At 37.8% G+C, this 21,515-nt stretch overlaps 1 protein-coding gene across 1 annotated transcript in view; it reads right to left on the reverse strand.

Moving 5' to 3' along the window:
- Positions 1 to 2,083: 2,083 nt before the first annotated feature.
- gpc1b (glypican 1b) overlaps positions 2,084 to 21,515 on the reverse strand; it is a 72,548-nt gene continuing 53,116 nt past the window's right edge. The window contains exons 4-11 of the mRNA XM_004079229.5: positions 14,972 to 15,199; positions 14,480 to 14,643; positions 8,519 to 8,684; positions 8,230 to 8,354; positions 7,080 to 7,199; positions 6,650 to 6,783; positions 6,054 to 6,229; positions 2,084 to 5,303 (exon numbers count right to left, since the gene is read on the reverse strand). Of these exons, the coding sequence (XP_004079277.1) occupies positions 5,098 to 5,303; positions 6,054 to 6,229; positions 6,650 to 6,783; positions 7,080 to 7,199; positions 8,230 to 8,354; positions 8,519 to 8,684; positions 14,480 to 14,643; positions 14,972 to 15,199 (1,319 nt within the window). The 3' untranslated portion in view covers positions 2,084 to 5,097. The remainder of the gene's footprint in view (positions 5,304 to 6,053; positions 6,230 to 6,649; positions 6,784 to 7,079; positions 7,200 to 8,229; positions 8,355 to 8,518; positions 8,685 to 14,479; positions 14,644 to 14,971; positions 15,200 to 21,515) is intronic.

Below are 21,515 nucleotides of genomic sequence, written 5' to 3' on the forward strand. Positions count from 1 at the left end.
GGTCTTCTCCGGGGCCTCCAGCTTCTTCCCACAGACCAAAAACATGCTTCATAATTAATTGATGTCTCTAAATTGTCCCTTAGGTGTGAATGTGGGTGTGTGCAATTGTCTGACTTTGTGTTCTCCTGCAATGGACTGGGGAACCATCAAGGGTGTACCCCACCGTCACCGAACTGGGGCCCCATCATCTCCATGACCCCAAAGGGGATTAATAACCAGTGTAAGCCAGGACTGGAGAACAGAAGTGAAATGGACAGTTCTCCTTGTTCTGATTAAAACTCTGGCAGCAGCATCTTAAATGAGCAGCAGCTTTCTAACGGTCTTTTTGGAAGATTAGGTTTAAGAATACAGTAGTCCAGCCAGCAGGAGACGAAGGCATGAATCAGCTTCTCTAAATCTTGTTTATGATCTAAATCTTGTTTCTTGATGAGATCTCTGATCTGTTTGTTTGGGATGGAAGAATGCCTGCCTTTGTCGTGGCCTCAATGTGAGGACTGAAACTCAGGTCTCAGTTTATTGTCAGTATTTCTTCTTCTAGAAATCAGCATTTTTACTATTTCCCTTTTTGTTTCCAAAAACAATGACTTCTGTCTTGTCATTGTTGAAATGAAGGATGTCTTACTCCATCCAGGAGTTTGACTGCAGCGGGAAAGAATCCAGTGGAGCTTGTTGGCTTAGTGTCAGAAATACATGAAGCTGACTACTGTCTGCATATCTATGGTATAAAACCTTATTATTGTGAAGTCTGTTTACCTTATTTATGATGGATGAATGTACTGTCACTCTAATGCTATGTATTTTTCTTTTATAATGGGTTTTAAGTTACTCCACAATGCTAACTATTGATGTTGCTGCTGATAACATTGGTTAAAAAGGCCTCCCTAACCTTTTTTATAAACAAAAATTTGCTTTTACAATTAATTTCTCCAGTTTTCTAGACTTTCTACATTTAAATGACATATGGATTTTCTGCAATTCCATAGCATTTCAGCAGCAAATTGAAGCCTGCTCCAGCGTGAAAACCATTCCTGTTATCTAATAAAACGTAAAGAAAAGTTTTTATCTGACAAAAATTCAAATGTGGGGTTTTCAGATGGAAATCATTTCAACTACTGAGCAAGACATTGATTGATCATGCAAAGGGATTTTCTTGCTTATCATGTTGTTCAAGTCTGTCGCTTTAAACAGCAGAGGGCAGTAGAAGTGTAGTTACTGAACATTTAGGTAGGAAGCTGGGCTTTCAAAGGAGGAAAAAAATAATAACCCTATTCCTTGAAATTTCAAGAAGACCCAGCTAAAGGTTTATTCACAGAAGTTGACCAACTGTATCATCGGTGTGAGACTGTGGGGAGCTTCAAAGTGAGCAGTGACTGAATAATGGTAGAAAGTGTGTAACGTTCTTTGAATTATATTCCTAGAGTAGAGACATACATCATGTGCAGGTCAGAGACATGCAAGCTTAGGTAAAACCATCGAGATGAATGTTTCACAGAAATTCCAGTGAAACTCCCCCCATGTGTTCTCAGTATTTTTCACATTTGTAAATTATATTTCCTTTAATTTGAAACCTTACTGGAGACGAGAAAACATCAAAGCCTGCTAAAGGATCCTAGTTTTCTAGGCTTGTAGTTTCATAAGCACCAAGTTCAAAACACTACCACATGTGAAGAGCAGCTTTTTGTTTTCTCATAGGATAATGCTAAAGTACATTTTTTTTAAATATCCCAGAGGAGCCTAGTCTTGTATTGTCTTATAGAAACAAGACAAAGCACTTAGCCCACTTGAAACATGTGGCAGTTTTTCCTGTGTGGCAACACCAGCCGCCAGCTGTCACCTCTGACATTATAACTGGAACACATTGGCTCCTTTCAGGTGGCAGTTTGCCCCACTGCACTCTGAGAAAATAGTCTAAGCAGATGGTACCATCGACCCATCCACGTCCACACACTTGCATTCCCTTGGAAACCTAGAAACTTCTTTGTGTTGCATTTTTTGTGAATATATCAATGAAATGTTTTTTTTTTTTTTTTTGTTCGTTACAGAGAAAAAACAAACCCACCATTAAAGAAACAGGACACAGTCATGTTGAAAATCTTACAATGTATATAATTGACACAAGATTTCAGGAACAACGGCAAATGAGACATTTTTAGATATTTCTCTACCTCTGTGGCACCTACTTCACCATTAGAACAAACGCTCCAAGTATTTCTGATAACAACCAAACATAATGAAATCAACATGAGGAAAAATACAAATACTTCCCATACTAGTTGGCACCTTTAGAAATGCCTCCAATTCTTCACTTCGAGTAAAGAATTGTTTTAATGGCCGCCTGATGGGTCTTGTATTTTCAACACTTGGAGGAAAAGAATGAACCCGATCTGAGATCATGTTAAGTCTTTGTTTTGTTATTTCCCATGATCAAGGACTTCATGTTGACTCTCTTTCCACCACTGCTTAACAGGAGGCTTGCTAGGCCACATCTATCTGCATATATGCATTCCCAATCAATAGTCGTCTCCGCAGAATTGTTTACTCTCATATTGATCGGCCATCTTGGGGTGTCTTTGAGCCGAGAATGCCATTTAGTGGCCTCAAAAGTGCTGGTTTTAAAGCAGGAAGGGGCAAGATGTTACGAAACAAAATTTATGAGATCATAAAGTGAAAGCAAAAGGCGGCAGAGGAAAAGGATTGTGCAAATTTAAGCCAATGACATAACGAGGCAGTCATTGAAACCAAAGTTGTGAGTCGAAAGTCCTATTTAAGCTGGAATGTAACCATTAGAGTTTTGATTCTTCCTGTGTGCAGATATGTACTTCTCTAAATTGTACTCTTATGGTCAACTTTTTATTCAAGGGTTGTGAAAAGAGGCCACACATGGTGTGCTTGCTATTTTATTATTATTGTTTTTTTTTGTTTTTTTTGTTGAAATGTGTTTGACTCACGTCACAACAGCTAACACCACAACAATGCTTCCTTGTAATCTCAAAATTGACCCCAAAAGTCAAAGGCAGTCACAGGCAGATTTCTCAACCAGGGGCTCATACGTCTGTCCATGGGAGCACAGACATATAAACACATACACACAGCAACAAGTCATTCATTAATATATGATATCAATAAAATGAAGTACCGTTTCAAGACACCTGTCATTTTACATGTACATATGCAGAGGAGCTAACCAGGTGTTTATATAAAAATGCATTTTTCAGAACTGACAGAGCTCAAATGATGTTAAAAAGTGAGAGTCCAGTGGATTTATCCACGGTTGATGCATATATATCTTTCACAATATGGATTCTTGTGGATTGTCCAAGTGAGTAACTGAAGCAGTGAAGACTTCACATCCACTTAAGTCTTCTGTAGTCCTAACTGCCATGTGCAGTTCTGACAGGACAGATATTGTCAGTACAGATTACAGTAGTTGACTGAAACACATTTTTTGAGCTATATTAATCGCCTATTGTGCCAATTTGTTATTTCTGCACTCCTAAATCTTAGTTCAATACAATACAAATTTATTTTCCGTCCGTTTTAAAAGTAAAGACATCTAAAGACCCCATTCTTTGAATCTATCAGACACAGACAGGTACATCTAGTCGTGCACAGGTTCATACACCAGCATACATGCAAGCAATATCTCCTCATCCTGTGCACGGCGTTCATAAAGCTTTGAATTTAAATGTGGAACAGGATCTCTACCAAGCCAAGCATTTCATCAAGAAAGTTAATACGCCGTGTTTCCAACACATTCCATGGAAAGCTGTCACTTAATGAAGCATTCTGTCAGCGTCACACTGTCTTGCCATCATGTAGAAGCACAAGGAACACTCTAAATGTCACTAGAGCTGATGAGTAGGTGGAAAAGCTGGAAGGACTTGGGGGTGGGAACAAAGAGGCACTCACAGAGAAGTTGCAATGAAAAGGCAGATATGGATACTCTGACATAAAACAGAAATATGTGAAACAATATGATAAAGTGTCTAATACCAAAAAAAAAAAAAAAGTTTCTTCTTGGATATTTTTACATAAACAAAACAAATAAGCCATCAAACCTGTTTGTTCTTTTGTGAAAAAAAAGTTGTGTATGTTTATTGAAATTGTATTGTTTATAAAAATTAACACAGAATATTGAAAAGAACAGACACAGTTTTGGGTGGTATTTGTGGAGTGTTGCAAAAAAGTACTGTAGTAGAGTTGTGTTTTTTTTTAGTTTTTTTTTTTTAACTTTCTGTTCTGAACCTTCAATCCACGTGTGACATGCATGAACACACATGCTGCAGGGGGGACGGGGGGGGGGGGTTGATGGATGGATGTAGTGGAGGACAGGACACACTACTCCTGATGATCATGTCAGTGTGAGTGCAATCATGGCTTTTATTACAGCTTATGTGATTAAATGGTCGAAAGTGCTTATGCTGAGTGCTCTCATCCTCGCATCAAAAAGGAAAGGGTGTTTATGCGTAATGATACTGTGACGCTTAATGCATTAAGAGATCTGGGAGGGAATGCTAGACAGAACATTTGTCTTTAAAAGTCACCTTTCCATCCCTTCATTTCAGCTTCTGGTTGGTATATTTTGCCTATAAAAATAACGGTATTAATAAACCAATGGGGGGGGGGTCTAATGAAAATATTATTAAATAAATAAATCTATCAAAAAAGTGGCATTCCGACACACATCAGAGCTCTATTAAAAAGCTCCAGTCTTCTTTTCTCTGACGTGTCATTAACAGCGTACTTCTAGCTGTATGGATCAAGAACAATCTCAGACAGATAACAGCAACACCAGAAACAAGGATGCAAGGAGAACAGTATCAGAAGAGCGTCATATAACAGTGAGATAGAAAGGACATAAGCTGAACAAAAACTCTGATGAACTCTCATTGCCCTATTTTGTTTTGTTTTTTAATCCAAAGCCAAGGGAAGTCCATCAAAGAAAATTTGTTTAATTGTTGTTTCTTTAAACTCACTTTTGGCAACGTACCTGACCCACAGCTTCTCCTCCCTCCCCCTTTAAGCTCTCACCAAACCCCATGTATTAAACTCAGTCCAAGTAAGAATGTTTTTTTTTTGTTGTTTTTTTTCCATTAATTACCGCCGCAGCAGCAAAATGAAGAGTGAAATCAGGAGGATAATGATGGATGGGACATTCTGCCGGGCTGAGCCTGTCACCTTCTTGTTTTCTGGAGGGTACGGGTAGAATACAGGTCCGCCTGTACTAGTGGCAATGAGTCCTGGGTCCTGGGAACATGTTGGATCTGTGCATGAGCCACTTCCTGAACCACTTGGATCATCACCTGTAATTAGAGTGTCAGGAAATGAGTTTACTGCAAGGAAGTAACTCAGAAGATATAAATGGACAACTACAAACATTTAGTAAAAGACTGATCCTGAAGAATTTATCAGCTTTTGAATAAAAAAAAGTTGAAGTGTTTGTTCTGTTCAACATCTAAAATGGTTCCCCCAATTGTGTTAAGTCACAAAAGCAACAATATTCTAATGTCACAATGTTATGAAACGTTCCATGTTTTGGACGAACTCATCAGAGCACACATTGGCTTCTCTAAATTAATCAAAAGTACAAAAAAAAAACTATTGCACGGTACTGCAATAAAACATATTCTACAATCTACAAGAAAAAACAAAAGAAAACAGAACACTAGAATGATTTACTTTATTAACTTTGAGGAAGAAAGAGAACAACGGAATGTATTTAGCAAACTAAAGATTTAGGCTCCAATGGTACATTGAGAAGCAGTGAGGTGCATCTTGAGAAACTAAATAACTAACAGATGTTCGCTTGACCTTTACCAGAACTACATTTAAAAATAAATGTAGAAAGCTTTGTTATTCTGTATTCTAAAATCCAACGTTTTATTTACTCAAATAAAAAAAATACAAAACATATGAATTCAAAATAACTAAAATGGAGAAATCCAAAAACAATACAAATATTGATTTCTGATTTTTCTCATCCTTACATGTTTCCTAATAATGTTATTTGAAGAAAAAAAAAGAAAGAGGACTGATGTGTTTAATTTACTTACTAGTGTCCTGAAAGTCAACGTCAAAGCCATTGAGCGCATTTTTCAGACGGTTACTTGTGATCTTCAGCTGCATTATTTGTTGGCGGATTGTCATGTCTGGCTTGGTGATGTCGATTTCCACTTCCGGGTTGTTAATCTGATTGGCAAGACCATCACCCATCACTTCTGGCAGATACCTAGTACATAAAGGACATAATGACTAACACTGTTGGTTTATTTTAAATTGGTTGAGTGGATGATAATTCTCAAAATGTGTTGATCCCTTTGTGCCTGATGCATAGTCAAACTCATACCAGAACAATGTACTGAGTTTAAAGGCTGATGCAAAAAAAAACAACAAAAAGACTTCTTGTTAAATTGAAAAATAAACATGTATGTCAAATATGTGAAAGTATTTGTTCATGGACCCAGAGTAAAATTGGTTTTCTACCATTATTAATTGAATCCAAGGTTTGGACAGGTGAGGTGAAGTGTCAGTAATGAACAGCTGACAGAAAAAAAGTTGGAAGCTGTTTAAAAACATTGTTTTCACTGAACTGTGTGATTTGAATAAAACCTCAATTAACTAAGTTTCTTCAAAGGATTACGTTTCCCACCTCGCACGATTTATGCCGTTCCAACACTTGTCCTCGGCTCCAGCTCCATGGGCGGCTCTGTCACTGCAAAGAATCTTCGGCAGAGAAACCCAGTACGACTGCATGTCTCTCAGCCTCATTGTCACTTCTGACACCTGAAACAGAGTTGACAACACTGCATTAACACATTTGTTCCTCCATTTAACACCATAATAGCATAATTAAACATAAGGTGAAGAAAAAAAAAGTGAACAGAATAAGCCTTTTAGCTGTGGCATATTTTTCGGACTAATTTATTAGTCTAAATATCTTTTGCTTCTTGTCAAATGTAAGTTATCCTCAAAGCGATCTACGTCATAACAAATTATATAATCTTCGATTTGCGAATTCTATGAATCTAAGAAAATCTAAGAAAAGCAACAAGAAAATAGATGTATTCTCAAATACTCACCAACTTTGCCATGTTTTTAGAAGTGTCTACCAGCGTGTCTTCCACTGTGACCCTTCCTACAGTTCTGACCTCCTCAGCTCCTGTGCTGATTGGTCCTACTTCACCACATGCTTGAGATAACTGGGGAAGGAGGAAGTGAGGAAAATACAAAACAGCAACAGAAGGTTAGTTGAAACATAAGGGAGGGCTAATTTAGCAAAACGATATTTGTGATGTCTGTAGAAATAAAAAAAAAACTAATAAATATTAGAAAGCATTCAGAAAAAAAAAAGAAAAGAAAGAAAAACACTGGATTCTATGTTTGAGCTGCTTGAAAGGAAAAGCACCTAACTCAGCATATGGCTTTTAATGTCAAAAGATTAGGTAAACATCAGATAATCTGTTAAATACTCTCACTCTCATGTGGGACATGAGGATCAGGGGCTAAAGCCGTGTGTGATTACCATCCAGAACCAGGTCTGAAACACTTTGACACACTTCGGCTCCCACCAGGGCAGACAGGTTTACTCAGAAATCTGCAATTTTCCACTTTTAGCAAGCATTTTTGAGTCATGCTGCCATTTGCAATGGATGAACATTTAAAACTTAGGCCTCCAATTTATTATTATTTAAGGTTACAATGTTGAATACTGAAAATGTTATCATTGATCTTAAAAAGCTAAACATTAAGTTTGAATTTTCTATTATTCAAGACATGCAATAAGAAAACCAAGGCATTTCTGGGTAACCATTTAACTCTGGAGCTGTCGTTTGTGATAGCAAAATAACACATGTTCTTTGAACTACTGTAACTCTTTGACCGTTTTAGCAATTAACGTACTTCCAACAACACGGAAGAAAGCAACTTTTTCTCTGCGTCAGAATCAGCCAGTTGATTGATTGCGTAAACACGTCACCATTGTAAAGCGTTGCATATCAGCGCAAAGCTGCTTTTCTCAGCTCCAGAATTCGTTTGAATGATGCTAACTGGTAAACAGCTAAAGAGCTACAACAATGTTGATACTTCTCTGTGTTCTCTCTGTGGACTACAGCCACATTGCCACATATGTGTGTGTTATTATGATTCTCATAACTGTGTCATTATACATGTGAAGTCACATATTTACATTGATATTTAAACTGTCATGCATGCACCAATGTTCCAACAGACCTTTGCGTTGATGGTTTCAATTTTCTCCATCATGGTATACATGGCTTCCGATATACGTTCTGGGAGAGACAGGATCGTCTGATCCATGCCAATCAGACGGTTCTCAGCTACGAAAACCATTGTGTCTGCAAAAGCACAAAATTTAGTTAGAATTCTAAAAAAAAATGTCACATGTTTAATCTTAAGCACGTTGGCACAGAGAAAGAGAAATCATGCTTTACTACCATCATGAGATTTTAACATGTGCCTGAATTGAAACCATGTGTTCATTTTTATGTGCGACCCTCACCTACTAGGTGCTTCCACTCAGTGTTGAGGTCAGCTTGGTTGGCTAGACATCCTTTCATTACGTTGCTGCAGTAATTGGCACAGGGTCTAGCAGAGGGGATGCCCCGGCAGTGGGGGCAGTAAGTCATTCTCATCATGGCTCGCATGCATGCAGGGCTCAGTGGCACCTGGGGTAGGGCACAACAAGGACAAAACAAAAGCTTAAGCTGGTAAAACTGCATTTGAGATCACATCAGAGTCAAAATTTGAACTCATTTGTACAAAAAAAGATCATTAAAATCTGAATTTTATCAGAGAAAAATTTACTTTGAAAAATAGACATATGGCAGGATGGTGAAACACTTCAAGTCTAAATGAAAATTGACTTTAAATTTTATTATTTTAAAAACATCAAAAAAGAAAGCTTGGTTTTTCTTGTACTACGTACAATGGAAAGGTCTCGACATCAATACAAGCAATTTGAGTTCATCAATTCGTTCTTCCTGCCTTTCCCATTTTTCTCCCAATTCCACAAGGTTGATCCCAAAGGGAAAAGGCCTTCTTGCGTGAAAAGTAAAACTGGGTTAATACCAGTAAGCTTTGTTCACAAGGGAGTACAGCTATGCATACAAAACCTCAGGAAGTATGGGGTGTGTGCCTGTGTAAGAGCGAGAAAGAGGAGGAGAGATGGAACGAAGCAAGCTATGCATACAAAGCTCTCCTAAGCTGACATCTGGGCCAACTGGAGGCTTTTCCTGGAAACTCTTCTTCCAACAGCAAAGTCACACTCAAAGCCAGAAATGAAAAAAAAAAACTACAAAAATACAAAGTAGGACAACAGCAGAAATCCAGGAGGGCCATAACTCAAATATATTTAAATGATATTACAAACCTGCTTGTAGTTTTGAACAAGTAACACGTAAAGAGAGAATACAGAAATCACTTTCAACCTGTGAACTCAACTTCACTTGTTGACACTGCCACTCACGCTTAAGTTTTTAAATTAAAGCCAAAACCAGGAACCAAAAATCAAACATTGTTTTCTTTTTTGACTATTTGTAGCTGCACACGGTAAAGACCAACTCCAATGAAAACATGATCTTGTGGACAAATAGATCTAAATATATCTCTGTTTTCCCCTTCCGAGCTGGCTTTGGTACTGCTGGATAGCTCCAATATTGCTCACCATGTTTTGTTGCACCGAGTTGTTAGGTTGGAGTTGTGAGGGGTTGTTAGCTAGTGGGAGAGTACGTAAACTGAAGGATGTCGAGAAACTGCATAGTTATAAATAACGATCACCGGGAATGCTTTTACAATAGATCAAAAGATGATCAGAGTACGGCTTGAAGTAAAAGCAAACTTAGTATTGCCTAGTTACTTCGTATTTAGGTAACAACTCTATTTTCTAGTATGACTGTTTCCTTCATTCAATGTCACCCTAAAGATAGAATCTTTATTTGCTTCACAGTAGCTGTAGGGATGAGACTTGATTGAATCTTTGCTCTAAGCTCTGATCTCAGTTTACCTACAGATTTCTCTTTATTTTTTCATGCAGCAAAACTTGCATCAAACATGACTTTATACGCCAAGTTCAGTTTTAAAAACGACAGCATAGTTAACTTAATAGGAGAAAGATGAGACCAAATTAATTCTTAGAAGATCAGCAATTTTCTGGAAATTTTTGGACATTCTTTGGATGATTTTCTTGTTTAAGTGACATCTTGTTATTTAGGAATGTCCAAATGACTGTGGCAACACAGAAACTTTAGACAATATGGACCTTTTTCAAGTGTAAGCCTGCTAAACTTTGCTACAAATGGTTGATTTCCTGCCTTTGAAGTTCATAGCTGCGAGCATAAGTTTGAGTGTACTTGTTCAATAGATGTGGATCTTATTTTCACCAAGTATTCCATCACTACTGCAGTATTGAAAAACAAGCGATGAGATGAATGGACCACTTTAAATACAATCTAGAAAAAGAGATTCGGCGTTCCCACACTTTGCATGATCCTTTAATCGTGCTCTGCCAAATACTAAAGGAGCAGGCACAAACAAACACAATGACTCGTGAAAAAGAATCCAACAATTTTGCACTTAATTTCTTTGTTTGTTTCCACAGTTTCAGTAAGCATTCTGTTTCTTGTGAGACCCTTAAACGGCAAAGTCAAACTTATTTTTTGTCTCCTACTCACTCACACAGAGGTCCACTCATGTTCTCTGAGTTAGGATGATCCTACATCTCAGCCGTATTCAGTTTCAGTGTTCAGTGTGGTTGTATATATTATGATATTAGTATCATCTAGGAATGTGTACTAATTAGTTCTGTATTCCTAAGATTATGCTTATTGGGAAAAAGAAAAAAGAAAAGAAAACTTTCAAGACAAACCTTATTTGAAAAAAACAAACAAACAAAAAACTCTTATAGTTATAACTATACCCTGAGGATTAATAAAATAAAACAAGTACGTTTATTATTAAAAGAAAAACAAAATATTTTCAAAATATCATTTTTATTATGTCATAAAACAAAATGTAAAAATGTACATTTCATCAACAAGGTAAAGAGCAGAGGAAGCACACATCACGGAAAACTAAGTCAAACATCTTTACTTTAATCCTTTTTTCCCCCCGTGTTCTTACTGTATCTTCATTTCTTACTTTTTTGGGGATTGACATGAGGATTGCTTTAGTTTTTACAAAAAAGGGGTTAGTTTGAGGAAAACAACAAACTGAAAGAAGGGCTAAGCAGAAGAAGAAATAATAATAATTCAAAAAGTGCAAACAAAGGATACGATCAAAAAGGAATTAAAGAATGTAGCAGTAATTATGGAGTAAATGTTGAGGTAAAACTCAAAAGTTAATAAGGAAAGTAATTAATAAACAGGGTTTCATTCCAAATGCAGTCAAACTAAGTAACTCATACTTATTATTTTATGCTGCACATTAAAGAAATAAAAACAAAAACTGTGACAAAAATGTCTGCAAATCAAAACTACAGCTTCCAAACAGCAAGTTCAATGTTTTATATCTAAGTAAGAGACTTATATGCTTAAAATAAAATTTGTTTCCTAAAAGTATATCAATAAAATCCTGGATAGCAGCATACACAGACCACTGTAGAAAATAAATAAATTTTAAGTTGTATTTTTTTCTTTGGTATGGAAAAAAAAAGCTTTATTGTACAAATCACTTTAGTAAAATCATTATTTTATGTTCCCACTTCTATACATAAAGTATTTATTTACTTTGAATATATTTTTCAAATCTATTCAGTGCTGTAATATTATTTACGGTTCACATTGTACTGCTTTTAATTTTGTTCTTGCTTATCTGATTTTTGACAAATTAATTTGACTGTAATAGCCACCTTTCAAAAGTACATTTTCTTTGTGTTATTGTCATAAATATGCCATTACTTTCTGTACTACTTTGACTTTATTTTTTCTCCAATATTTCAACCTGCCTTTCTTTTATGTTTAGTAAGTAAATATGACTTCTGATCACTCCACCCTTTGAGCTTCAGACTGAGTTGATCTAGACTTAATGTTTTCCAAGCGAGGCGTGAGACTCCTTGCCTATTTCTTCCACACTTCAGCCCAGGGGAAAAAACAGCACAAATAAGGTTAAGGTCTATTGACTGGTGAGGCTCAGGGCAAAGCAAGGTAGCAGCTATGTTACCAGAAAGTTCTATCTCTGGTCTTGGTTACTATCTTCCAACTCTGAATTTATCTGTAATGGTGGCTTTTTTAGCTTTGGTTTCTTCTTTATCTTTCACTTTAGTTTGCTTTTATGAGTACTTTATCTAATAGCTACAATTTCTGTCATTGTTTAACCAAACAATAATTATTGAAACTTTGAATAATATTTCAGACTGTTTATTTTTGCTTTTATACGTTAAAGAAATATAATGCCTCAACGATCAGACATGGCAAAGATCCAGAATCTCACGCTGTATAAGGCCAATCAATGAAGATACAAATCTAACAAAAGGTAATATTTAGAACAAAACATATTGTTTTTCAAATTCAGGCAACAGACTGTCAGAGTTTTATTAGCCAATAATCCACAAAAAGTCCAATAACATCTGTTTGACATCTTTCTAAAGGAATAGGCTTGATTATATAAATGGTAAAGACTGTATTCTTATCCAGTGTTTTCTGCTCTTTTCTGCCTTCCATGAAGTCCCAAAGTACCTTACAGTCACAATCACAATTCCATTCACGCCGCACACACTGCTGCTGAACACTGGCATCCACCTGAACATGGGGTTCAGTGTCCTGCCCAAGGACACTTCAGCACATGGGCAGGTGAGGTGGGAACCGAAGTGATCTTCTGATCAGAGTACAATCACCCTACCAGTGCACCACTGTCGCCCCAGTATACTTTAAAATAAGTAGACTTCATGGCCCATACAGAATTACACAACAAAACCTGAAACATTTGCAGGAAGCAGAACAGCTGGAAAAGAACAGTATTAAGGAAGAGCTCTTGAATCTGTTGCGCTCGGCTTAATATGTAGTAATAGGTTTGGTTGGAATGTGGTAATCAATTCTTACTGATATACAAAAACAAAGGCTTCTGTTGTCTTTTTTTGTACTTTTGTCTCGAGTTTGATTTATGTCATGTCAGTGTTTGGGCCTGGTTTCAATTTCTTATCATCACAGCGTGCTTGTCATTCTTCATCAGTAACGTCTAATCATTGATTTTTTTTTTCTTTTCTGCCAGACACTTGTCATTGGTTTTGTGACTGGTTTCTGCAAATATTTTGGTTCACGTTTTTTTTTTATTGTTTGAGTTTTATACTTTTAAAGTGTTTTTTAGAATATTTTCTTTGCATCCTCACCAGAAACACAAAGATATTAAATGATCATGAACTCCAGTGTAATTTATTTTGCATTATTTAAAAAAAATTAATTAACCACCATTTTTTTTACTATTTACAGACAACTAGTTAATATGAATAAAAAGTTGATGAAAGTTACAAGCATCCGTTAAAACATGAAATTATGATAGATTACATGTTTGCCTAAATAAAAATTTCCTACTTTTAACTAAATTGATCCCTTAGTTCCAGGTTTAGATGTTGAGGTCTCCTGCCTTTCCCTAACCTGCTAAATCAAGGCTTAAGCTTGTAAAAAAAAATGGCAATTCAAGAATCCTCAGGTCTCTATAAATGGGTAAGATACTACCAAACAGAGGAAGGGTGTTAAATATGTCAGGTCAGACAGTTTTGCTCTGCGTGCCAAAGTCAGCCAAGGAACACATATCAAACAGAGAGCTTCAACTAAATTCCTTGACGTGCATCCAAATCTTCTATATGTTGTTTTGTTTTTATTTCAGTTTTTATACTGACACCTTTTTCTAAAAATAATTTGTAAAATTAAGTTTTTTTCTTTTTTGAATTCCCAGTAATATAATTTTATGTAAAAGAAAAAATGTGCACATCCCTTGGGGCCACATCTTACACCAGTTTGCCTGTCCAGTGTCTGACAGGACATATTCACTGAAACATCAATACCGGCCACCTCCCTGAAATGATTTCTCAGTCCCACACTCGTCTTAACCTTACTCTTGTCTTATGTACAGAGAAGACCATTTCTCTTGGGATATATTAATGCTCCCCGCAGCCTAGGGAGACATTTTTCAGTGTGAAGTTGACATTAACTGTTGTTGCAGGGGCTGATTGTCCGCACCGCAGGCCATACTTTATGGAGCCTCTCACTTCTCCCAACATTGATCTGCCAATGCTTTATAGTGTGCAAGTGGGCTGTGTGTGCAGAGATGTTCACAAAAAGAAGAAAGAGTTGCGATCACTAAAAATAAAAGTACAAGGAATTTCATCATTGATAAAAAAATAGGTGACAGCAAAATATGCATATTTAAGTAAGATTTTTCTTTGAAGATTTTCTATGAAGATAAAAAAAGGAAAAAATAGTTTAAATGAAAGGGTTAAAGAAATGTGAGTTTAAGATGTAAGGTTTACCTGAGACACTTTGCGAACCACCTCTGCACTCTTTACTAGTCCCTGTAGAAATGAACGTGCTGCCAGGAGTGTGCGAGTCACTTCTCCAGACATTTTACGGGGTGTTTCTCCAAAAGGTCTTATCGTCTCAATCTGCTTTGACAAACACTCCAGGTAGTCTTCACCTGAAAGGAGCATAGACATTATTCAAAATCTCTTTTATAAGGTGCCATATATATTTTTAAGAAAAACTGTGAAACAAAAATCTTTTTAAAAAGTAAATTCAGCACTTTTTTTCTTTTTAAAAGTGGCCTTTCACTCGCAAATCGAGTAGAAGGGATCAAAGTTTAGTCTAAATCTGAAATTAATCTGTAATGAGTCGAGTCTTTGTTAAAAATCAAGGGAGAAAATCCAGTAATTTGTTTTAAAACTGGCAGTAGTTTTTTAAACAAAGATTGCTTAAGCCAAATTGTAACCACCACTTTGAATTTGTAGTTCCATGTATAAACATACCTAATGAAAATTGCTTGTTTTTCTGATAGACGAGCTTTTCCAGTAGCTTGGCCCAGAATTCATTTAGGACTTCTTCCAGGTTGACACTGCCACCTCGGCAGTAGCCGCTTAAATCATTGTACAGGTCAGAAAACACCTGAGTATTCATCTGGTACAGAAGACCCCAGGTTGAAGTAAAACTCTTCTGCAGCCTTGCCATGGAACGATTCAGCAAGTCCAAGAAGAAACCTAAGAAAAGAAATAAAGGAAATGTCAGTCTTTGAAGAACAGGGAAAAAGCACTAATGCTACAATGTTATTGTCCCTATTCTACGTTCACACCAGGCTCAGAAACATGCACTTGAGCCGCTGATTTGCGAGATTTGCATTGCTTAGTCATTTTGCACCAAGCCCTTTCCAACTGTGAATATGTGCCCTACTATCGGGTAGTGACACACCTGTGTGAACATCATATGCTAAAAGTGCGTGCAAAACCCCATGTTCAGCACGTTCTTGAGTGTGCCACCTATGCACAGTGTGTACGTGCCAATAGATTCACAAATAGTTGTACTTTTCTTTATAGAGCAGGCCAAAATTACATAAGTTAGCATCTCTATATTCCAGTTATTGAAGGTTAAATATGATCATTTTTACATAATACATACAAAATGATCACCATTTTTTTATTTTAGCTATATTGTTGACTGTTTTGGTCCTGGGTCAGAACAATACTCACTTAACATAACATTTGGTGTAACAAGGCTTGTAGAGTGCCAACTATCCATTTCAAATAAAAGTACAAAAGTTCTGAGAAGTGAAAAAAAGAAAAATAAATTAAAGGATTAATAAATATGAATATTCCATGCTTTGTCCAGACCACATGTTAAACATAGTTGACCTTATTCTAGTTAAGATGAAAAGAAAAGGGTTTTTGCTTGGCATTTGTGGTATGAGCCTAATTGGGATAAGGATTGGTGATGTCTTTCATATGTTGTAGTTGTTGATCTGTGAAAAAGCTTTTTTGTCCATGGAACACCACTGTGTTTGCAGGTGTAAGTGCCAACCATTCAGTCTGTGGTCTCTAAACCCCAGCTGGTTTTGTAGTTGAATGTGATCAATTTTCTTCTCATGTTTTCATCCTACACATCCTGTAGAAGCCATTCCACAAGACTATATTTTTTCACACAGCTGTAATAAAGGACACAGTCTTCCACCCACGCGCATACAGGTTTAAGATGTAAAAAATATAGATGTATCAGATTGTGATACTTTAATGTTTGTTTGTTTCACAAGCTATTACTGTATTTTAGTCCTGTTGAAAACTAACATTTTCTATAAAATCTCAAGGAATTTCATCTCGGCAACTTTATCTGTGAAGGGGAAGTTAATGCAAAGCCAACGACAAGTAGCCTATAACTCTGACAAATACTGTCATGGTTTATAACATGCCATCAAATTTAGCATCTGTAAATCATTTGGGTTTAATAAGAAGGAAGCAAAATTGGATGAAAGTCTGCCGGGCGTCAATTAAGAACAGCTGTTGCAATAAAGATCCAAAAAAGACATCTGCAGAGATGGCATTGGAAATCTGTGAATGTTAAAATAGCCAACAGTGTTGTCTAAGACAATTTCAAGTTTCAACTTGGATCTAACTGAGTGTGAACAAGTAAAAACACAATGATTGCTAAGATCATGGTTAGAATTGTGTCTCAAGGGTGCCTTTTCTGTGGCCAAAAAACCAAGACCTCGTACATGAATAGGAAAATGTGTGCTTGCTTGGCTGTGCCACTTTATGCGTGTGCATACGGCTGGGGAGGTACAGCTTAAGTTTGTAGTGTTTATCAGTAGGGTGTCCTGTCCAATTGCCAAAACACAAAATGTACTGAAAATATGGCATTTATTGTTATTACGTCTTTTTTAATTTCACACATCTGCATGATAATGAAGAGGCAAACCAATCCAACAGTTTCACAGATGAGACACACAAAAGAGACCATGAAATATTACTAACAAATGACACATAAAGGATCAAAAGACTTCCTGTGTACTTGGAATTATATAAAACGTTAATGTGCTAATCTCACAGTGAACCATCTCTATAGTATAATCTAAGCACTACAGTTGTTGAATTTTGCATCTCCGCTTGGCTTTCCTACCTATTTAAAAACAGCTGCCAGCTTGTAGCTCGAAAAACAAAATGTGACAGGGAGTAGTTGTTTTGCACACTTACTTTTAATTAAATTGCATCAGATCAAATTTCATTTCATTTTGTAACTTTTATTTTATGTACCGGTATGTATTATGTTTATAGATAAATGCAGTTGTACGTTTGATTAAAAAAAAAAAAATCTACCAAATCCTACCTAACAATTAAATATAAATGTCCATTCCATGGTCATTATAAACACACATATTGAATAGAATAGAATAGAATAGAATAGAATAGAATAGAATAGAATAGAATAGAATAGAATAGAATAGAATAGAATAGAATGGAATATGGTGACATGTTAGATGCACAAAGACATTTCAGAAAGTATCCTCATAGTCACATGTTCAAAAAAAGGTTTAACATAATGACACAATTTTACAGCACAATTTAAGGCAAGTTTAAGACACAACACAGAAGAGAGGAAAAAATAAAATACAACTCTCATGCTTGTACCACTTATTACACAAATTTGTCCTTTTGTGGCACAAATCAGTCAGCTTATTGCACAAGTTAGCCTGCTTTATTACACAAATAGTCCACCCTTTGCAGAAAATGACGTGAATGGGATTAGGGGTTCTGTGTGGGTCGGGGTTGCGGATGGGGGCTATATTTATTTTTATATTGTTGTGCTTGTTTAGTGTGGTTGTTCTGGTGTAAAGCACTTTGTGTTTTGTCATAAATGAAAAGTGCTATAAAAATAAAGATTGATTTTATTTTATTGCTCCTTTGTCTTTGAGATGTTCAGGGGCAGGTTGTTCTCCTTGCACCATCTCGACAGCCACTCTACTTCATCCCTGTAGGCCACCTCATCCTCTTCAGTGACAAGTCCTACCAGTGTGTTGTAATTCGCATGCTTCACAATGGTGTTACTGTGGTAGGTGGGGGCACAGCTATAAGTGCAGAGTGCAGAGTAGAGGCTCAGCACACAGCCCTGTGGGCAGCCAGTGTTCTAGATAATTTATAATCAACAATCACGAAAAATAAAAATAAAAATTTGGGCAAATATTAGTAGGGCAAAAGCAGTTGAAATATCTTTAAAAAATTACATTATGAAGTTTAACACTTGGTCAGTGCAGCATGGAACTTGAATTTTGTTTGAATTGGAATGTTTTAGTGCTTTTATTGTTTAATTTATTTTATTTACATTTAATTTTATGTTTAGCACTTTGATTGCCCCTGCTGCTATAAGTGCTCTACAAATAATAAATTGATTGATTGATTGTATTGTCTCTGTTCCCCAAAAAATAATGAATTCTGATCATGACCTAATGTGTGTCTAAGTACTATCAACATAATAAGTCATAGCATCACTTACTGGATATGATGATTTAAGCCATTCATAATTGACAATATCTATGCTCTAAGGGAAAAATAATAATAAATGCATAGATAACACAAACAAAAAGAGATACTCTTAATATTTTATTTTCAAGGTGCTAACATTGTTTTCTCTATAATTGCTACCAAGATCAACCGAAGAAAATGTATGATCCAATATTTGTAATTAAAAAATAGTCTTTAATGTATCAACACATCAGATAGATTATCAAGCCATATTCTACAGTAATCCCCCTGTAGCTTACTGATACAAAAACACACACACACTTAGAACTAGTTAAGTGAAGCATGAATGCTTTAATGACTTTCTTCCTGTGGTGCCAGGGGAGATAATTAATCATTTGTAATCACTCTGAGCTTCACATCTAGGCCACCTTGACATGTCAGAGGATTATTCTATCTCTATACCACATTGTATGCCACTGCTTCCAAGGTTGATTAAATATATGCATTCAATCAATAAAGGAACTATTTTCTTAACATAGACCTGCTCTTAATGGTTCTGTCATAGTTTTTCAATGAGTTCAGAGCTTTTAAATGTTTCTACACAAAACAAGCTTGAATACTTATATCTAAGTTCTAGATTTTATTTAAGTTAAGCTGTTTTGGACACAATCTTTGCTGACAATGGTTTCCTTTGTTATGATGAATCCTCATGGCCTCCTCCTGGTGGGACATTTACAAAATTCCACCCTCAAGGGAGACATCCAGGAGGCATACAAAACAGAAGCCTGAGCCACCTCAACTGACTTGCCGTTGATGTGGGGAAGTCTGTCTCTCCCAAGTCTGTGCGGCCTGCTTCTCCACCAGCAGTCTAACTAACCAACGGCTGTTAATAGGTTAACAGCTCTGCCCCTTCTGTCATGTTGCCTGTCGGACTCCTCCCCCTCCCAGCTCTGCCTGCTTCTCTGCCTGATTGCCACCAGCTGACTCCACTCTCATCATCATCTGCTGCTGCTGCTTAAAAGGAGACTCCTCTCCACAGTTCATCGCCAGTTCGTTACCCCTTATGGTGACTAGCCCTGGTCCAAGTCATGCTCAGAAACTTTATGTTATGCTTCGTTCTCGCTCTAAACCTCTGCTCCTTGTCTCAGGATCTTCAACCACCCAAGAGTGAAGTCAGCGTGGATCATCCTCTCAGCTACACAGAAGCCTACAAGAAACCACAGCCTACGCCAACCGCATTAAGCCCTCCAGCCACGCCATCAGGCTCGTCCACGTCACCACCAGCCACGAACAACTACACATCTGGAGAAACAATAAAACTCTTCTTACCTCTAAACTCACCTGTCCTTGTTCTGGGTTACAGCATCTGGGTTCCACCCCCCACATTATCATGACAGAACGAACTGGCCTTTCCCCGGACCCAGCTGACCCAGAGGGACTCCGCTCCGTTGTTAACCAACACGGAGTGTATTTAGAACTCCTGTACAGCGCCATCTCCCGTGTCACCACAGTCCAAGAAGACCTTATTTCCCGTATCAAAGGTATCAACACTACTCTCATGGAATTAGCTGGCCAAAAGGCTACTCCCGCATCTCCTCTTCCTGCTTCCGGCATTGCTGCTACTTCCGCCTCCGCTCCGTCACCGGAGAACTTCCGCCTACAACCTGAACCATATTTCGGCGATGTCAAAGCCTTTGGAGGTTTTCTGCTACAATGTCATTTGCTGTTCCTGCAAGCCCCAAGGTACTACAATTCCGATCTCAGTAAAATTACTTTAATTATAAATTCACTTCGTAATAAAGCCCTGCAGTGGGCCCAGGCTTTTTTGGCTGTCAATCCCGTCACTCACCTGACCTACGAACATTTTATAGAAGAACTCAAGCTGGTGTTTGACCAGCCCAGGAAGCAAGAGGAGGCCGCTCGTAAGCTTCTCGCCCTGAAACAATGTAATCGATCAGTGAGTGACCATGTGATTGATTTTAGGATCCTGGCGGTGGAAGCAGGCTGGACGGATCCTGCTTTAAGAGGGATCTTCTATCAATCCCTGAGTGAAAACATAAAAGACCACCTGTGTTTTCAGCCTGAAACCAACTCCTTTGAGGAGCTCATCAAGGCTGCTCTCCGCTCCGATACCCGCTTACGCGAGCGGCAGCACGAAAGACTTCCTACACCATGCAAAACTCTGGTTGTTCCACCGCCAGGTACGACACCACACTTTTCCCCTATAACCCAGTCTGAATCTCCCCGCAGTCAACCCGAAGAGCCCATGCAGATCAGGCATTCCAAGCTTTCCACAGAAGAACGGCAGAGACGGCGGGTTGAAGGCTTATGTTTCTACTGTGGGAAACCAGGTCACCAGGTACACCAGTGTCACCTACTCCGAAACCCCTCTCTAGAGGACAGGCCAAGGGCAGGTGATGAAATAACATCAAAGCATTTCCTCATGATTCCTGTCAAGCTAAGTCATGCTTCAGAGACTCTGGACCTCCATGCCTTGATCGACTCCGGAGCTGAACAGAACCTTATTGACCACAGTATCGTCATACGTTTATCCCTGCCCACTGAGGCCCTTCCTTCTCCTGTCAAGGCCGCTGGTTTAGGGGGTCAACAGCTTTCTGTTATTACTCACCGCACTAAGCCGGTTCTGTTGGTTTCCTCTGGTAATCATCGTGAATATGCTCAGTTTTTTGTCACGCAAACCCCCCAGAATCCGATAATTTTGGGATTTTCCTGGCTCCGCCGTCACAACCCGCATTTTGATTGGGTCCACCAGCGCATTATCGGTTGGAGCGAATTCTGTCTCGCCAACTGTCTCCAATCTGCTATTCCACCTGTTAGCTCCACTTCTGTCGAAAGTACTGAAGAAATTGACCTGTCTAACGTTCCTAGCTGCTATCACGATCTTCGCTCGGTTTTCAGTAAGACCAAAGCTGCTTCCTTACCTCCCCACCGTCCCTACGACTGCTCTATCACTTTATTAGAGGGTGCGCCACTTCCTAAGGGAAGACTGTTTAACCTCTCGGGTCCCGAGAAAGTAGCGATGGAGAAGTATATTCAGGAGGCGCTCTCC

The sequence above is a fragment of the Oryzias latipes genome, chromosome 17, assembly GCF_053564925.1.
Source record: "Oryzias latipes strain Hd-rR chromosome 17, Olatipes_Hd-rR_3.1".
NCBI classification, from domain to species: Eukaryota; Metazoa; Chordata; class Actinopteri; order Beloniformes; family Adrianichthyidae; genus Oryzias; species Oryzias latipes.